This window comes from Spermophilus citellus (assembly GCF_964194105.1).
Source record: "Spermophilus citellus genome assembly, chromosome: 8".
NCBI lineage: Eukaryota > Metazoa > Chordata > Mammalia > Rodentia > Sciuridae > Spermophilus > Spermophilus citellus.
The window spans coordinates 31841293-31855379 of NC_138189.1; the positions used below are offsets into that span (position 1 = coordinate 31841293).

Here is a 14087-nt window from a genome sequence, read left to right on the forward strand (position 1 = left end):
AGCCCCGGAACGAACCAGAGGTCGCGGCGGGGAGCCGGCGGGTGTGGGGGAGGCGGAGGGCGGCGATCCACCTGGGCGACGTGGCAGCCATTGCCTACTCCTAGAGACCCCTCCCCACGCGGCCGCCCACCCGCCCTCTCGCGGCTGGCTCCTGTGAGGCTGCTCTTCCCCGTTCGGACAGAGAGCGGCAGTGTCTCCCCGCTCCGCGCGCTCGTTGCGCGTCTGCCCCCCGCGGCCGCAGCTGCTCGCCAGCCCTGCGCGGCGCCGGAGAGCGCAGTGGCGGCGGCGGGAAAGGGCTGCGGACCCGCGGTGCCGCGTCGCACACTCGACGACGCGGCTCCGGCTTCGGTGCCCTCCGCCCGCTCCAGGAGCAGGTAAAGGCTTTGGGCGGGAGGTAGGCGGCGGGTCCGGGGAAGGGTCCGGGGAGGGAAAGGATCCCGGGGTGCCGAGCCGAAGCGGAGGGCCTGAGGCAGCGGCGGGTGGCGCTACGACTAAAAGCAAAGCTCCGAACGTGGGGGCCGACGCGGGCTGTCCGGCCCGCGGGCCGGGCCGCGGGACAGAAGGGAAGTGAGGCGTCGGCGAGAGGCGGGCCCTGGCACGCAGCCCGAGGCCGGGCGAAGGCGGGCGCCGCGGCTGCTTCCCGGCCTCCCAGTGCCTGGCGGGCCTCCAGGCCCCAGACACGCCCCTCTCGCCCCCCAGGTCACCCCCTCCGATTCCGCCGGGGCTTGACCTTGCACCCCTCCGCGCGCCTTCGGTGTTTCCCAGGCGGAGCCTTCTGGGAACTTGAGGCCACCTTCCCGAGCACGTAGTCCTAGCAGAGCTGTTTATTTACTCACTTCTCCATATCCAAACACACAGCCACTCACTCTACACCTAAGGGTTTTGGATTCTGCAGGGAGACGTTCCCCTTCCCTAGTATTTGTGCGTCTTAGATCCACGTCCACTCCCCACCCCCACCGCAACTTTGGGACCATTCTCGAGCTCTTCTCTGTTCGGGACCCTCTCCCAGCTCTCGGTTTGGAAATCCGACTTAGATAGAGTGAGTCATCTCACCGGGGACACTGTTTATTCTCATTCGTTTTTGGTTACAAGAGTTTTTCCCTTAAGAGAGCTAGAGGAATGAAAAATTGTAGATGTCAGATCATGGTCAGTATTGGCTTTGAAGAATCTTCCCTTTGGCAACCCTCTTAGAACTAGTATCAGATCTTTGTAGCACCGACAGGTTTGTACACATTCTCGCCATGCAGTGGTTGTAATGTCTCCATAGCACAGTTCTGACTTGAAGGCAGGATTGGCTGGCTTTTCTACTCGACATCTTTAAGCCAATCAAGAAGCGCTGCTTGCCTGGAGACTGGTTAACTCAGAAAAGGTGGGGATTGGTTGAGCTCGGAGGAGAAAATCTAGAAGATGAACCTGGCCTCTTAGAAAACAATGACTGGTTTCCACTTGCCTTTTCTTCCTCTTAAAAAACAAAAAACGGTTATCTTTTGTTGCCAATATCAACCTTTTCATCCCGTTTTTATTGTTTCCTGTGTTTTCTCTCAAACCATCTCTCTTTTGTAACTCACCCCTTTAACCTTAGTTTTCCCCAGAAGAATTCTTAACACGCTTCAAGAAATGTAAACGTGTATTTTGTGTTTTGGCAAGCGTGGTTCATTTTTTTTTTTTTGCATGTTTCCTTTTTAGAGGTCAGAATTAAATCAATTTTTAGTTCCTATGCCAGAGCCTTTTAAAGTGCTATATGAGGATAGGGGCTATGCTGGAGGTGGTGGGAGAATAGGAAGGAAATGGCTGCTCTTCTGCAGGGAGGCTACAATTAAAGAAAAAATGATTAGCCTGTAGAACAACAACAACAGCAACAACAACAAAAAACCCAACTCTACAAATCATCATACAGTACTTGCGAGTATCAGTTAGTGCACCTGTTGATTTTAGTTGCTTTGAAGGGGAGAGAATGGGAGTACTGAACTGTACTGAAAAAAATGACTTGGGCTGGGATTGTGGCTCAGCGGTAGAGCGCTCGCCTAGCATGGGTAGGACCCGGTTTCGATCCTCAGCACCACATAAAAAATAAAGGCACTGCATTGTGTCCATCTACACCTAAAAAATAAATATTAAAAAAAGAAAAAAATGACTTGAGTTATGGTAAAGGCATGTTTTTCTTCATTAAAGTGCATTAAAGTAGGCACAGTGTCTTATAGAAGTTAAATAAGTATAAGTGCAGGAACATTTCTTTTAAAAAATGCTAATTATTTTCCTTACAACACTTCTCTTTCAAGCCCAGCTTGGCCTGTAGGTAGATGCAATGTTTGAGACCCCTGGGTAAACACCCGGTCGGGCCACACAGGGGGACCCTGTCTCAAAAACAAACAAACAAAGAAACCTTCTCTTCTTTATGATTATTCATGATTATGCATATCTTTTGATATGCAGTTTATTAGTCAATGTGAATTTTAGAAAATAACTACCTAGCTTTGCCTTCCCTTGACACCTTCCCCAACCCAGGAACTGGGTGCTTTACCACTGAGCTACATTCCTTAACCTTTTTGTTTTTTTATTTTGAAACTGGGTCTTGTTAGATTGATTACTCTGGCCTCCAACATGAAATCCTCCTGCCTCAGCTTCCTGAGTTGGTGAGATTATGTGTCCGTGTGCCACTGTACCAGGCCTTCAGCTTTTTATATACAAAATAACATTAAGATTTGGGAAGAAACTGAGTTTGCTTTGTGAAACAGTAAATATCTATTATATGCCTTTAAAAGTAATTTACATTTGGAATTAAGAGATTGAAGCCCAATGCTCTACCCTTCCCCCACATTCTGGGGATTGAACTCAAGAGGCACTTTACCATTGAGCTACACCCCCAACCTTTTTTTTTTTTTTAACTTTTTTTTTTTTTTTAACTTTTTTGTAGTTGTAGATGGACAGTATGCCTTTATTTATTTTTTATGTGGTGCTGAGGATAGAACCCAGTGCCTCACACATACTAGGCAAATGCTCTTCCACTGAGCTATAGCCCCAGCCCAACCCCCAGCCATTTTTATTTTGAGACAGGGTCTGGCTAAGTATCCATTCTCCTGCCTCAGCCTCCCAAGTGGCTGGAGTTTAGAGGTGTGGGCTACTTGGCCCATCTTAAATTAACTAGATTTTTATGACTACTAATCAATGGAATTACTGGATCAAAGAACCCACGTTGTTAACACTTGGCTGAGAACAGGTCCTGGGTGTACCAGTTTTACTAGACTAATGGTGGATCCTGTTTTTCTAAATGTATATAACCTTTTTCTAAATGTTTATAACCTTTGATGATCTATTGGATCAAGCTCTTTTTTCTTAAAACTGAGCAAGTCCCCCAAATACGGTTTTTAGTGTCTTTTTTCTTGAAAATATTTTTCTTTAATTTTGCTGTTACTTTGTAGTTAGTTTTTCCTTCCCAGGGCCTTGTGCATTCTAGACAAGTGTTCTACCACTTAGTTATGTATGTTCTTAGCTCTTCTAATGTTTATTCTCTTTCTTCTTTCACATTCCAATTGATCATTGAACCCCATTGTATTCTTTTTCTTTTATAATAGTCACTTGAATTTGTTCCTTTTCTTAATCTCTACTGCTACCATCCTATTTCATGGTTGGTATCTTTCACCTGGGTTGCTGCAGTGGCCTCTTGACTGGTCCTCCCTGCTTCTCGTCTTGCAATCAATTTTTTTCCCCTTCACTGTAGCTAGAGTCATCTCTTTTAACACACTCTACTTAAAATCTTTTTTTTTTTTTTGGGGATTTTCAATGAAAATCATTTCATTTTCAATGAAAGCAATGATAAAGTCTGAACTTGATTTGGCTTTCAGAACCCTCATGATTTGGCTTTTAGTTACAGTCTTCATTTTCTTGTCACTTTTTCCCTTTGCCCTCAAAATGCTAGTCCTATTCAGTTACTTGCATTTCTCCCTTAAGATACTGAGTTCATTAAATATATGGGCCTTAGTACAGAAGCTTGTCTGCCTGAATACCTACCTAGACCTCTCCATACCTCCTCTTTTGCTTTGTTAACTCATACTTGTCTTTCAGGTTGTAGTTCTAGGCAATACCTCCATGAAAAAGTCTTCTTTGATATATATCTGGATTATTACATGAGCCTCCAGTTTATTTTCCTAGGACTCTGTTCTCCTATCACATTGTGATTGATTATTTTTACTGGTTAGGTTATAACAAAGGAGGGAGGTAAATTGAGATAGGATTTCACTAAGTTGCTTAGGCTGGCCTTGAACTTGCAATCCTCATGCCTCAGCCACCCGTATCTCTGGTATTACAGATGTGTGCCACTGTCCCCGGCTTCCATTCTAATTTTTTTTTTTTTTTTTTTTTGGTACGGGGAATTGAACCCGGGGCATTTAACTGCCCAGTCCCAACCCCCCTCTTTTAAGTTTTGAGACAGAGTTTTGCTAAGTTGCTTAGGGCCTCACAAAATTGCCCTGGCTTTGAACTTGCAATCCTTCTACCTTCTCCTCTGTGTTGTTAGGATTATAGGCGTGCACCAACATGCCTGGCTTTCCATTGCAATTCTTTTTTTTTGTTACTGGGGACTGAACTCAGGGGCACGTGACCACTGAGCCACATCCCCAGCCCTGTTTGGTATTTTATTTAGAGACAGGGTCTCACTGAGTTGCTTAGCACCTTGCTTTTGCTGAGGTTGCTTTGAACTCATGATCCTCCTGCCTCAGCCTCCCGAGCCTCTGAGATTATAGGTGTGCACCACCAAGCCCAGCTCCATTGTAATTCTTTTTTGTGTGTAAGTTTTAAAAAAATTTTTTAAGATATTGGTGGACCTTTATTTTTTATTCATTTATTTATATATGGTGCTGAGACTCAAACCCAGTGACTTACATGTGCTAGGCAATGCTCTACAATGAGCTACAGCCCCAGTCCTCTAATTCATAATTACTCTTCTGATTATGAATTTTATCTTTGTAGGTACTTAATTTGTAGGAAGAAGATGCTTTGTTTTATGGACCTGAGTATTCCGGGGACTGAAATGGTAAATACAATATTTTAGAGAACTAAATTGGCATTTTGGTTTGTGTTAGCATATTATAATTGTTTGTTGAGATAATTTGTTAAATAAGACACATCTGTAAGATGCTTAGGCTAGTAGTCTAAACAAATAAATATAAAGGTGCTAAGGTAAAGGTATGCATAGAGTACAGTAGGAGCTTAAAGTGCTTAGTCAGATTTTGGGAGAGTAGAAAACTTTCCTGAAGTAAAGTTAATTGAGCCAGGAGTACAACTTTGGTTGGATGAGAGATAGGGACTTCTGGACAGAGCATTTGTGAGGCAGAGATATCATACTAGCCTACTTGATGAGGGAAGCAAATAATTAGGTGTAGGTGAAATAGAGAGTACCTGGGGAAATGGGGAAAAGCTCCCTAGGTAGGGGGCAAGTTGAATAGGGAGAATGGATGGATATGATATTTGCATTCTTATTGAGGAATACAAAGTAACAGATGGAGTAAATTTTGCATATCATTTCCAGAGCTATCAAGATCTAGTAAAGTTATTTGTTAGGGGATCCAAAGTTGGTAATTAATTGTGTAGTTGCAATGAAATAAAATTTATTTTTCATTTTTCAGGATTTCTGTTGTGATTTTCTTTTCTGTTTCTAACTCTACTTCTCTGAAGTGAACATTCTCTTTCCCTGCTAAACCACCACCTCTTTTTCTTTGTAGTTAACTCTTTACATTTTAATCTTTTTTTGTGTGCGTACATGTGGTGTAGTACTGGGGATTAAACCCAGGGGCACTCTACCAGTGAGCTAGTGAGCTACACCCCAGCCTTTTTTATTTTCTGTTTTGAGACAGGGTCTCACTAAATTGCTCAGGGCCTCAGTAAGCTGCTGAGGCTGGCTTTCAATTTGCAATGAGCTCCTTCCTGCCTAGGCTCCTGAGTTGCTGGGATTACAGGTGTGTGCCACCCCCATCTGGTTTATTTTAACCATTTAAAAATGTGCAGTACAGTCTTGCTAACTATATGCACATTTTCATCTTATAAAACTGAAACTCTGTATTCATTGAACAGCTTCTCTTTTCTCCCTCCCCTGACCCTTGGCAACCATATTCTATTTTCTGTTATCATTCTAGTAAAATTATCAATAATTCCTTCATATATACTAATCATACCATATTCATGTTTCCCCAATTGTTCCAAAAATTGCTGCTTTTTTGTTTTGTTTTTTTAAATACCAGGTTTCAATCAACTGCTACCAGTTGCATTTGGTTGTTCGAATTGTCCTTCTTACTCTCCCACCCACTCCTCTACCTTCCTTTCTTCCTCTGTGATACTGACCTGATAACTCTGTTGAGACCATATTACATTTGTGTTGCTGGATTGTTTCCTCATGATGCAATGTGACTGCTTTCTCTGTTCCCTGTAATTCTTGTAAACTGGGAGTTAGATATAAAGGTTTTCACTTATTTGTGAAACTACAAACAAGTAGATTTAGGTAACATGTTTTGGAGAAGAGTATTTCATTTAGTAATACTGTGTACTTAATAGCTTTCATATTAAGAGGTATGTAATATCTTGTTGTACTATTACAATGTTATCTGGTCATCAGGGTCAGGTAGTGACATTGATTTTTCATTGTCAAGTTATATTTCTCTTTTTGCATTGAGCAGGTAATCTGTTGTATGCTAATTTGGCACCAGATTAATTCTTTCTTTTTGTCTTTTTTTTTTTTTTTTTTTTTTGCTGTGCTGGTGATTAAGCTCAGGGCATCATGTATACAGGCAAATGCTTTACAACTGAGCTGCATCCCCTGCTCATCAGATTAATTTCTATTAGCTTTTCAGCTAATAATGATTTTAACATTCATTGATGATTTTTTTTTTTGAGGTTCTGTTTTCACTTATTTGTGAAACTACAAACAAGTGATTAAAAAAAAAAAAAACCTGGCATACAGATTTTGTTTTTTGTCTTGTTCTCATTGTTTTCATTCTCCTCTTTAACAGATGAAAAGATAACAGGTTAGACCAGTCATAGAACTAGGGGACAGACCAGCCCTGAGTAACTGAAGTGAGTAGAAGGAGGAGCCAGAGGAGAGGCCTAGGAGCTTGGCTGATGGCCAGACACACTAACAGTTCTAACATAATACAATAAAACAGGGACTTCTTTATTCTCTTTTTATTGATGATTCTTGATCAGTGATTATGTGATCATCAGAATGATGGGTTACAAAATGGTGATTTGTTTTGGATTTTGTTGTTCTTTTAACAACGTTGCATTAGGCTAGCCTCTATAAAGGTTTCCCTCATCAACTAGGTCTACTTTATTACTTTGAAATATCATTCTTCATAAAAAGGCAGAAAAAATGCCTAATTCTTTATTTTTCTGTAACCATTTTTGGAGTCTAATAGACCCTTCCATTGGTGGTGAATGAAGTCTTTCTTTTTATGGCTTTCTCTTTGGAATGTCATGTATATTTACATTATAAACATTCTCATGGATTTGATTTCATTTAAGGTTATAATTTGATATGAGTTTGCTTTTAATGTATAATATTTTATTTTATAGTAAGAAGACTTTATGTTGGATAACAGGAAGAGGTGTAGAGTTTGCAGGTATCAACTGTGGTCTTACTAAGCATGTCAATAGCATCAATGCCAGATAGATGGTAAGTATTATTAAAATTGTAGGGTATTTTACATGTAGATTTTCAAGCTTTCGTTTATATAGTTGAATGATTAAAAGAACAATGTCTCATGAGAAGGAAAATAATCATGGATTTGTTTTACTAGAATTCCTAAAGGAGCTAGTGGTTGTATAAAACATCTTAGAGAATCTAAATGTGGTCCCAGTTTTTCTATTTATTGAGTATTTTAGTTTATCTCTAAAATGCCACTCTTGCTTATTTATATTTTATATATTGTTAGCCATCCATAATTATTTGTGGCTTATTTTATGCATGGAACTATGCTAAGTGCTAGTTTGGAGTATATGTTAAGATCTGTGTTCTCAAGGAATATAGCTAGTTGGGAAGACAAACATATATGGATGAAATTGTAAATTGATTCCAGTGTAGACATCCTGGGAGGTCATTCTCTCCAAGCCCTGTCTAAGTGGTGTAGGGGAGCATGGGGCTCTGCCACAGGATGTATAGTCTCTTTCCACAATGTCGGAGGTGAAGCTGGGCTTGCATCTTCCTATAACATCTCAGATTCCTTTGTGACTGAGGAGACAAACCATATAGAAAACATGTTAGTGAGAAAAAAATGTCAGTAAAGCTAATAATGGAAGGCTCTAAAATCATTAAGCAAGACTAGTGTTACAATAATTGGTAAAAAATTATAGAAAATATTGAAGGGTTATAGAGAAATCCATCTTCCTGCCTTTCTTCAAATGAAAACCATATTATTCAGCAACTGGTTTTTACCTTTAGCAACATGTCTCAGAGCTCTGTCTGGTTTCTACACACCTCTGTGTTTTTTTTTTTAACTGCTGCATAATTTTTAAAAGGATGTTTTTGCTATAATTTTACCATACTCATTTCCATCAGTGTTTAGGATGTTTTCAATTATCAGTTATAAGAAATAGTTCTTATGACATATAAATATCTTTAAAGGTGATTGTTTACATTTTTTTGGTAAATATTGTCTTTGTAGTGACATGCCTTTTGTACCTTCATGAGATTTTGGTATCTGCTTTACCCTTATCATACAGTACACTTGAAATCATCTTTTAGGTAACCTAACCCTTAGTAAAGATGGATTGTGCTGGTTCTTGGTAGCCTTTGTTTTTGAGGGAGATTTCTGATCTGTCTGGAATCATGGTGTGTTTGGATCCTATATATACTTTATAGGGGAATTCTTGTATTTTGATGATTTTTAAAAAGCTAATTTATTATTCATATTTGGTTGTTAGTATCAATTTTCTTAAGCCTGTTCTTCCTAAATGTCTGATAATGAGTATTAAATAGAAGTTTTTTTTTTTTTGGTATATGTGTGTGTGGTTCTGGGGATTGAGCCCAAGGCCACGTGCGTCCTTGGGAAATGTTCTGTGTCTCCAGCCACCAGAACATCTTTCTTGTTATAGAAATATATTATTTTTTGCATATTATTTCACAATGACAATGGTAAGTTTATTTAAAGTTACTGGTCCTGACAATATATACATGTAACAACAGATTTATTCATAAAATTTTATGGGAAATTTTTTGTGTTGATGATGAGATTTTTAGTTGGAGGTTTTTTTTTTTAAAGTGGTATTATTCGTACGTTCACTTTAATGGCAGTATTGACCATTCCCATACCACTATAGAGTTTATGTTCACTCTAGTGTAGTTGGGCACCTTTTTTTTTTTCTTTTTGGTGATGGGGATTAAATCCAAGGGCACTTGACCACAGCCCTTTTTCTTCCTTTTTATTTTGAAATAGGGTCTTGCTAAATTGCTGAGACTGGCCTCAAACTTATGATCCTCTTGTCTTAGCCTCCCAACGTGTTAGGATTATAGGCTTGCACCACTACACTCAACCCTAGTCATTTTTATATTTGAGACAAGGTCTTGCTTAGGTGCTCAGGTGCCCAGGCTGGCTTCAAACCCACAGTCTTCCTGCCTTAGCCTCTCAAACAGCTGAGATTACAGATGTACAACACTGCACCCAGCATATTTGGACAAACTTTGCAAGAACTTGTCTCAAAATTTTAAAAGGACTGGAAGTGTAGCTTGGTGATAGAGTACTTGTTTAACATATACAAGCCCCTGGGTTTAATCCCTTGTACTACAAACAAACAAACAAAACTAGAATTGATAAGACCTCTGCTTACTGTGCTGGAATGCTATGATGATTATCAGGGAGTAAATATTTATCAGTTATTTTCTCTATCAGTTTAAAATTGAATATTACAGGTAGAAGGGTTTGGAGAATGTGTATATATGGAATTTATGTTCATAGTATTGTTATTAATAATTATCTGCTTTTAGGTTCTTTATATGAGCCATTTTCTAATATGAGTATATTTCTAAAATATATCAAACCTTACTCATTCTTATTTTACATATCCTTTTAGGATACTCAATTAAGGTCAGGTTTCTATGTGAAGAAACTGTATATGCTTTTTTAAACTTTTGTCTTAATATTAGACTCTCCTGGAAAAGTGATGATATGTAAGATCAGATTGTATAAGAGTTAAACATGAACATCACTTATAGTGGAATAAGTGGGACTTAAATAAATTGGATATATAGAGTAAAAATGGTGTTTGGGAGGTAGTGCCAGCTTTGTATGTTTTATATATCATATTTTTTTCTCTATACAAAACATTAGTTGGATACTCAGATTACCTATGTATTTAGATTTTTTTTTTTTTAATACCAACAGACAAAATGAAAGAAAAGAGTGTTAGGAGATATATAATTTGTACACTGGTGAAAGTAAGCATAAAGGAAAGTCCAAAACTCATCTTTAGTTTATGATAGTGATTGTTTTTTCTGTGATATGAAAAACGTATATGTTATAGATTACTTGAAAAATCCAAAAGTAGTATGTAAAAAATAAAATCACCTATAATTTTTTTGGGGGGTCCATTCTTGTGTAATTCAGTCCCATTTGGGTGTCTGTGAAGGTTGTATTCTAACATTGCCTTTAATAAAGTTTCCATTAAATATTGTCCAAAACATAGTCTTTTTTGTTTCTGTTTTTTAGATGGGGTTTTTCTGTATTGCCCAGGCTGTCCTCAAGCTTCTAGACTCAGCAGTCCTCTTGCCTCAGCCTCCCAAGTAGCTAGGACTAAAGGGACCCAGCTCAAAATATAGTCTTTAATGGCTGCCTAAAATTCTATCTAGAATCTAAAGAGATACTGTATTTTATGGAATCTGACAAATCTGGTTTCAGATTCAAATTTCAGATTTAAAAAACAAGCAAATGATCTGAATAGACATTTCTTCAGAGAAGATATACAAGTGCCAATAAGCATCTGTAATTGTGGTAGAAAACATTAGTCATTAGGGAAATACAAATAAAAAACAACTAGATAAAGCTAGATCCAATTAGAATGGCCATAATTAAACAGAAGGGTAATAACAGGTATAGGTAAGGATGTAGTGAAATTGGAATCCTTATACATTGCTAGCAGAAACTGAAATTTATGCAATTCCTTTGGAAAAAAGTCTGGTAGTTCTGTAAAGGTTAAATATAGAACCAGGTACGGTGGTATAGACCTATAATCCCAGCAACTTGGGAGGCTGTGAGGCAGGAGGATCATAAGTTTGAGACCAGTCTCAGCCATTTAGCAAAACCCTATATCAAAATAAAATATAAGAGGACTGGGGTAGAAGTTTAGTGGTAAAGCACCCCTGGATTCAATCCCCAACTAACTAATCAACCAAAGCTTTTGTTTATGGTGCCATATGATCTAGTAATTCCTCCTTTAGGTATGTACCTAAAAAATGAAAACATATGTCCACACAAAACTAATACATGAATATTCATAGCAACATTATTCATAATATTCAAATATCTATTAACTGATTAATAAGTAAAATGTGGTATACAGTAGAATATTATTTAGCACTAAAAGGAATGAAGGATACAGGCTGGTTGCAACTTGGGTAAACTGAAAACATTGGACTAAGTGAAAGAAGCCACTCATAAAAGATCACATTGTATGATTCCATTTATATAAATGCCCAGAACAGTAGACAAGTCTACGGAGATTGAAAGTAAATTTGTGATTGCCAGGGTTTAGGGTATGGAGTTTCTTTTAGAAGTGATGGGAATGTTGCGGAATTATGTTGTGGAGATAGTTGTACAACTCCATAAATATACTGAAAACAACTGAATTGTGTGTACCTCAGATTTGGTGAATTTTGGGCTGAGGGTAGTTCAGTGATAAAGTGCTTGCCTAATATGTGTGAGGCCTTGGGTTAATCCCCTGCAAAACAGACACACACACACACACACAAACACGAAAAAAAAAAAAAAAAAGAGAAACCCCAAATGGTGAATTTTATAGTTTATATATTATATTTAATAAAACTGGTATCAAAAAGATAATTGGGAGCTAATATACTTAAAAATAAAATCAGATGAGAGATGCTGCTGCTTTTGAACCAGATAGGTAGGGTGGAGGTGGTGAGAAATGGTTGGATTTTGAAGTTAGAACTGGCAGGATTTGCTAAGTGATGATTAGATATAAGGTGTGAGGGGAAGAGGAGGCAAGAATGACTCTTGGCTTTTTGGCCTCAGCAACTGGAAACTTCCATTAGCTGAGATTTTCAAGACTAGTTAGGGCAGTTCTTTAGTGGAGGATCAGATCACTTTTTACACATGCCTAATTTGGGTTGTTTATTAGATACATAAAGTAGAAGTGTTCAGAGGGTAGTTTGATGTCTGGAGTCAGGAAAGAAGTATTATTGGAGATGTCAATTTGTTAGCAGGTTGATGTGTTTAAAACCATGAGTCTGGATCAGTGAGGATCAATGAGAAAGAAGAGGCTCCCAGGCTCAATTGGAGCCTCAGAGCAGTTTTCAAATTGAGAGTTGGGAAAGTCTGAGTTGAAAAGCCTGAGAGTGGCAAAGTCTTCAGGAGAGGAGAGTAAGTTCTCAGCATGGAGAAGCAGGGAGGAATATGATCCATCAGGTGTGGAAGTACTGCTGTGATAGATCTGGAAAAATAAGAATTGACCTTCAGATTTAATTTTGTTTTCTGATGTTTGTTAGTATAAACAAATACACCTTATCAGCCTTGCTAAACTATCTGATTACTAATGTATAGATTCTTTTGGATTTTGTATTCACACAAAAATCTATAAATAATGGTATTTCTATATTTTCATGTCCTATTCTTAACAACTTTTTTTTTCCTTTTCAAGTCTTAATGTGCTGGGTATGACCTCTACAACAATGGAATATGGAAGTGGTGATAGCAGAAATTCTTGTTTTATTTCTGATTATAAAGGGAAAACTTTCAGCAAGTTCGTAATTGTGAGGGTTTTTGTTTGTTTTTGATAAGTGTTTTTATCATTTCCATTTTATTTCTAGTTTGTGTAGAGTTGTCATAAGTGGGATGTTGGCTTTTCAAATGCTTTTTTGGTATACATTGAGTTGATTATATGATTTTTCTTTATTGTCAGGAATTACAGTGATTTCCAAATGTTAATACAATCTTGTATTTTAAAAATAAATTGATGCATTATTCTTTTTCTATGTAACTTTGATATTTGGTAACCTATCACTCATATAATTTTTTCATCTCTACTTTAAAATTTTATTTAGGAAAGTTGCATGTGTTTTCATTAGTGAAACAGGACTGTAATTTTCCTTTTTCTTTCTTTGTGGTTCTGGGGATGGAATCCAGGGCCTTGAATATGGTAGGAAAGTGTTCTTCCACTGAGCTATACCTCCTGCCTAGATATTTTTCTTTCTTTGAATGTCTTTATTAAGGTTTTGGTATCAAGCTTAGGCTAACTTCATAAAATGAACTTAGAAGTCTTTTCCTCCCACTCTCCCTTTCTCTTGCTTTCCTTCTTCCTTCCCTTCTTTCTTTCTTTTCTTCCTTATGTTGTCCAGGTTGGTCTTAAACTCAAATTCTTGGACTTAATCTATCTCCCCGCCTCAGCTTCTGGACATGCCTGCTTGGGCTGAGATTTATCATCCCCCTACCCCTGCCCCATTACTCAGAATTGAACTCAGGGGGATTATACCACTGAGCTACATCCCCAGCCCTTTAAAAATTTTTTGAGACCATTTTTTTTTTTTTTTGATATGGAGTCTTGCTAAGTTATCCAGGCGGGCCTTAAACTTGTGGTCCTCCTGTCACAGCCTCCCAAGTAGATGGGGTTACAGGTGCATGCCCAATGTCATCTTAATTTTGATTGCCTTTGTGTATTTTTGTTTTCTATTTGCTCTTTTGTTTTTATTCTGTATAGTTTTTTTTTAAATTTGATTCACTGTTTTTATCCCAATTGCTTTGGAATAATGGATGCTTCTATCATTGATTTTTTTCAGTCATTTTTCTTTTCCAATATACATGTTTTTACATATTGTCTTCTGTGCCTGACTTTACAATATCTTAACCTGTGGTATACAACTAAAGTATTTGGTT

General features: G+C 38.3%; 1 protein-coding gene across 6 annotated transcripts in view; it reads left to right on the forward strand.

Moving 5' to 3' along the window:
• Positions 1-238: 238 nt before the first annotated feature.
• N4BP2 (NEDD4 binding protein 2) overlaps positions 239-14087 on the forward strand; it is a 71630-nt gene continuing 57781 nt past the window's right edge. For all 6 annotated transcript variants that reach the window (XM_081302945.1, XM_081302946.1, XM_081302947.1 and 3 more), the window contains exons 1-3: positions 239-374; positions 4966-5029; positions 7561-7660. Coding sequence is in view for 1 of the 6 variants with exons in the window: in XM_081302944.1 (XP_081159070.1) it covers positions 7658-7660 (3 nt within the window). In the remaining 5 variants the exon portion in view is untranslated. The remainder of the gene's footprint in view (positions 375-4965; positions 5030-7560; positions 7661-14087) is intronic.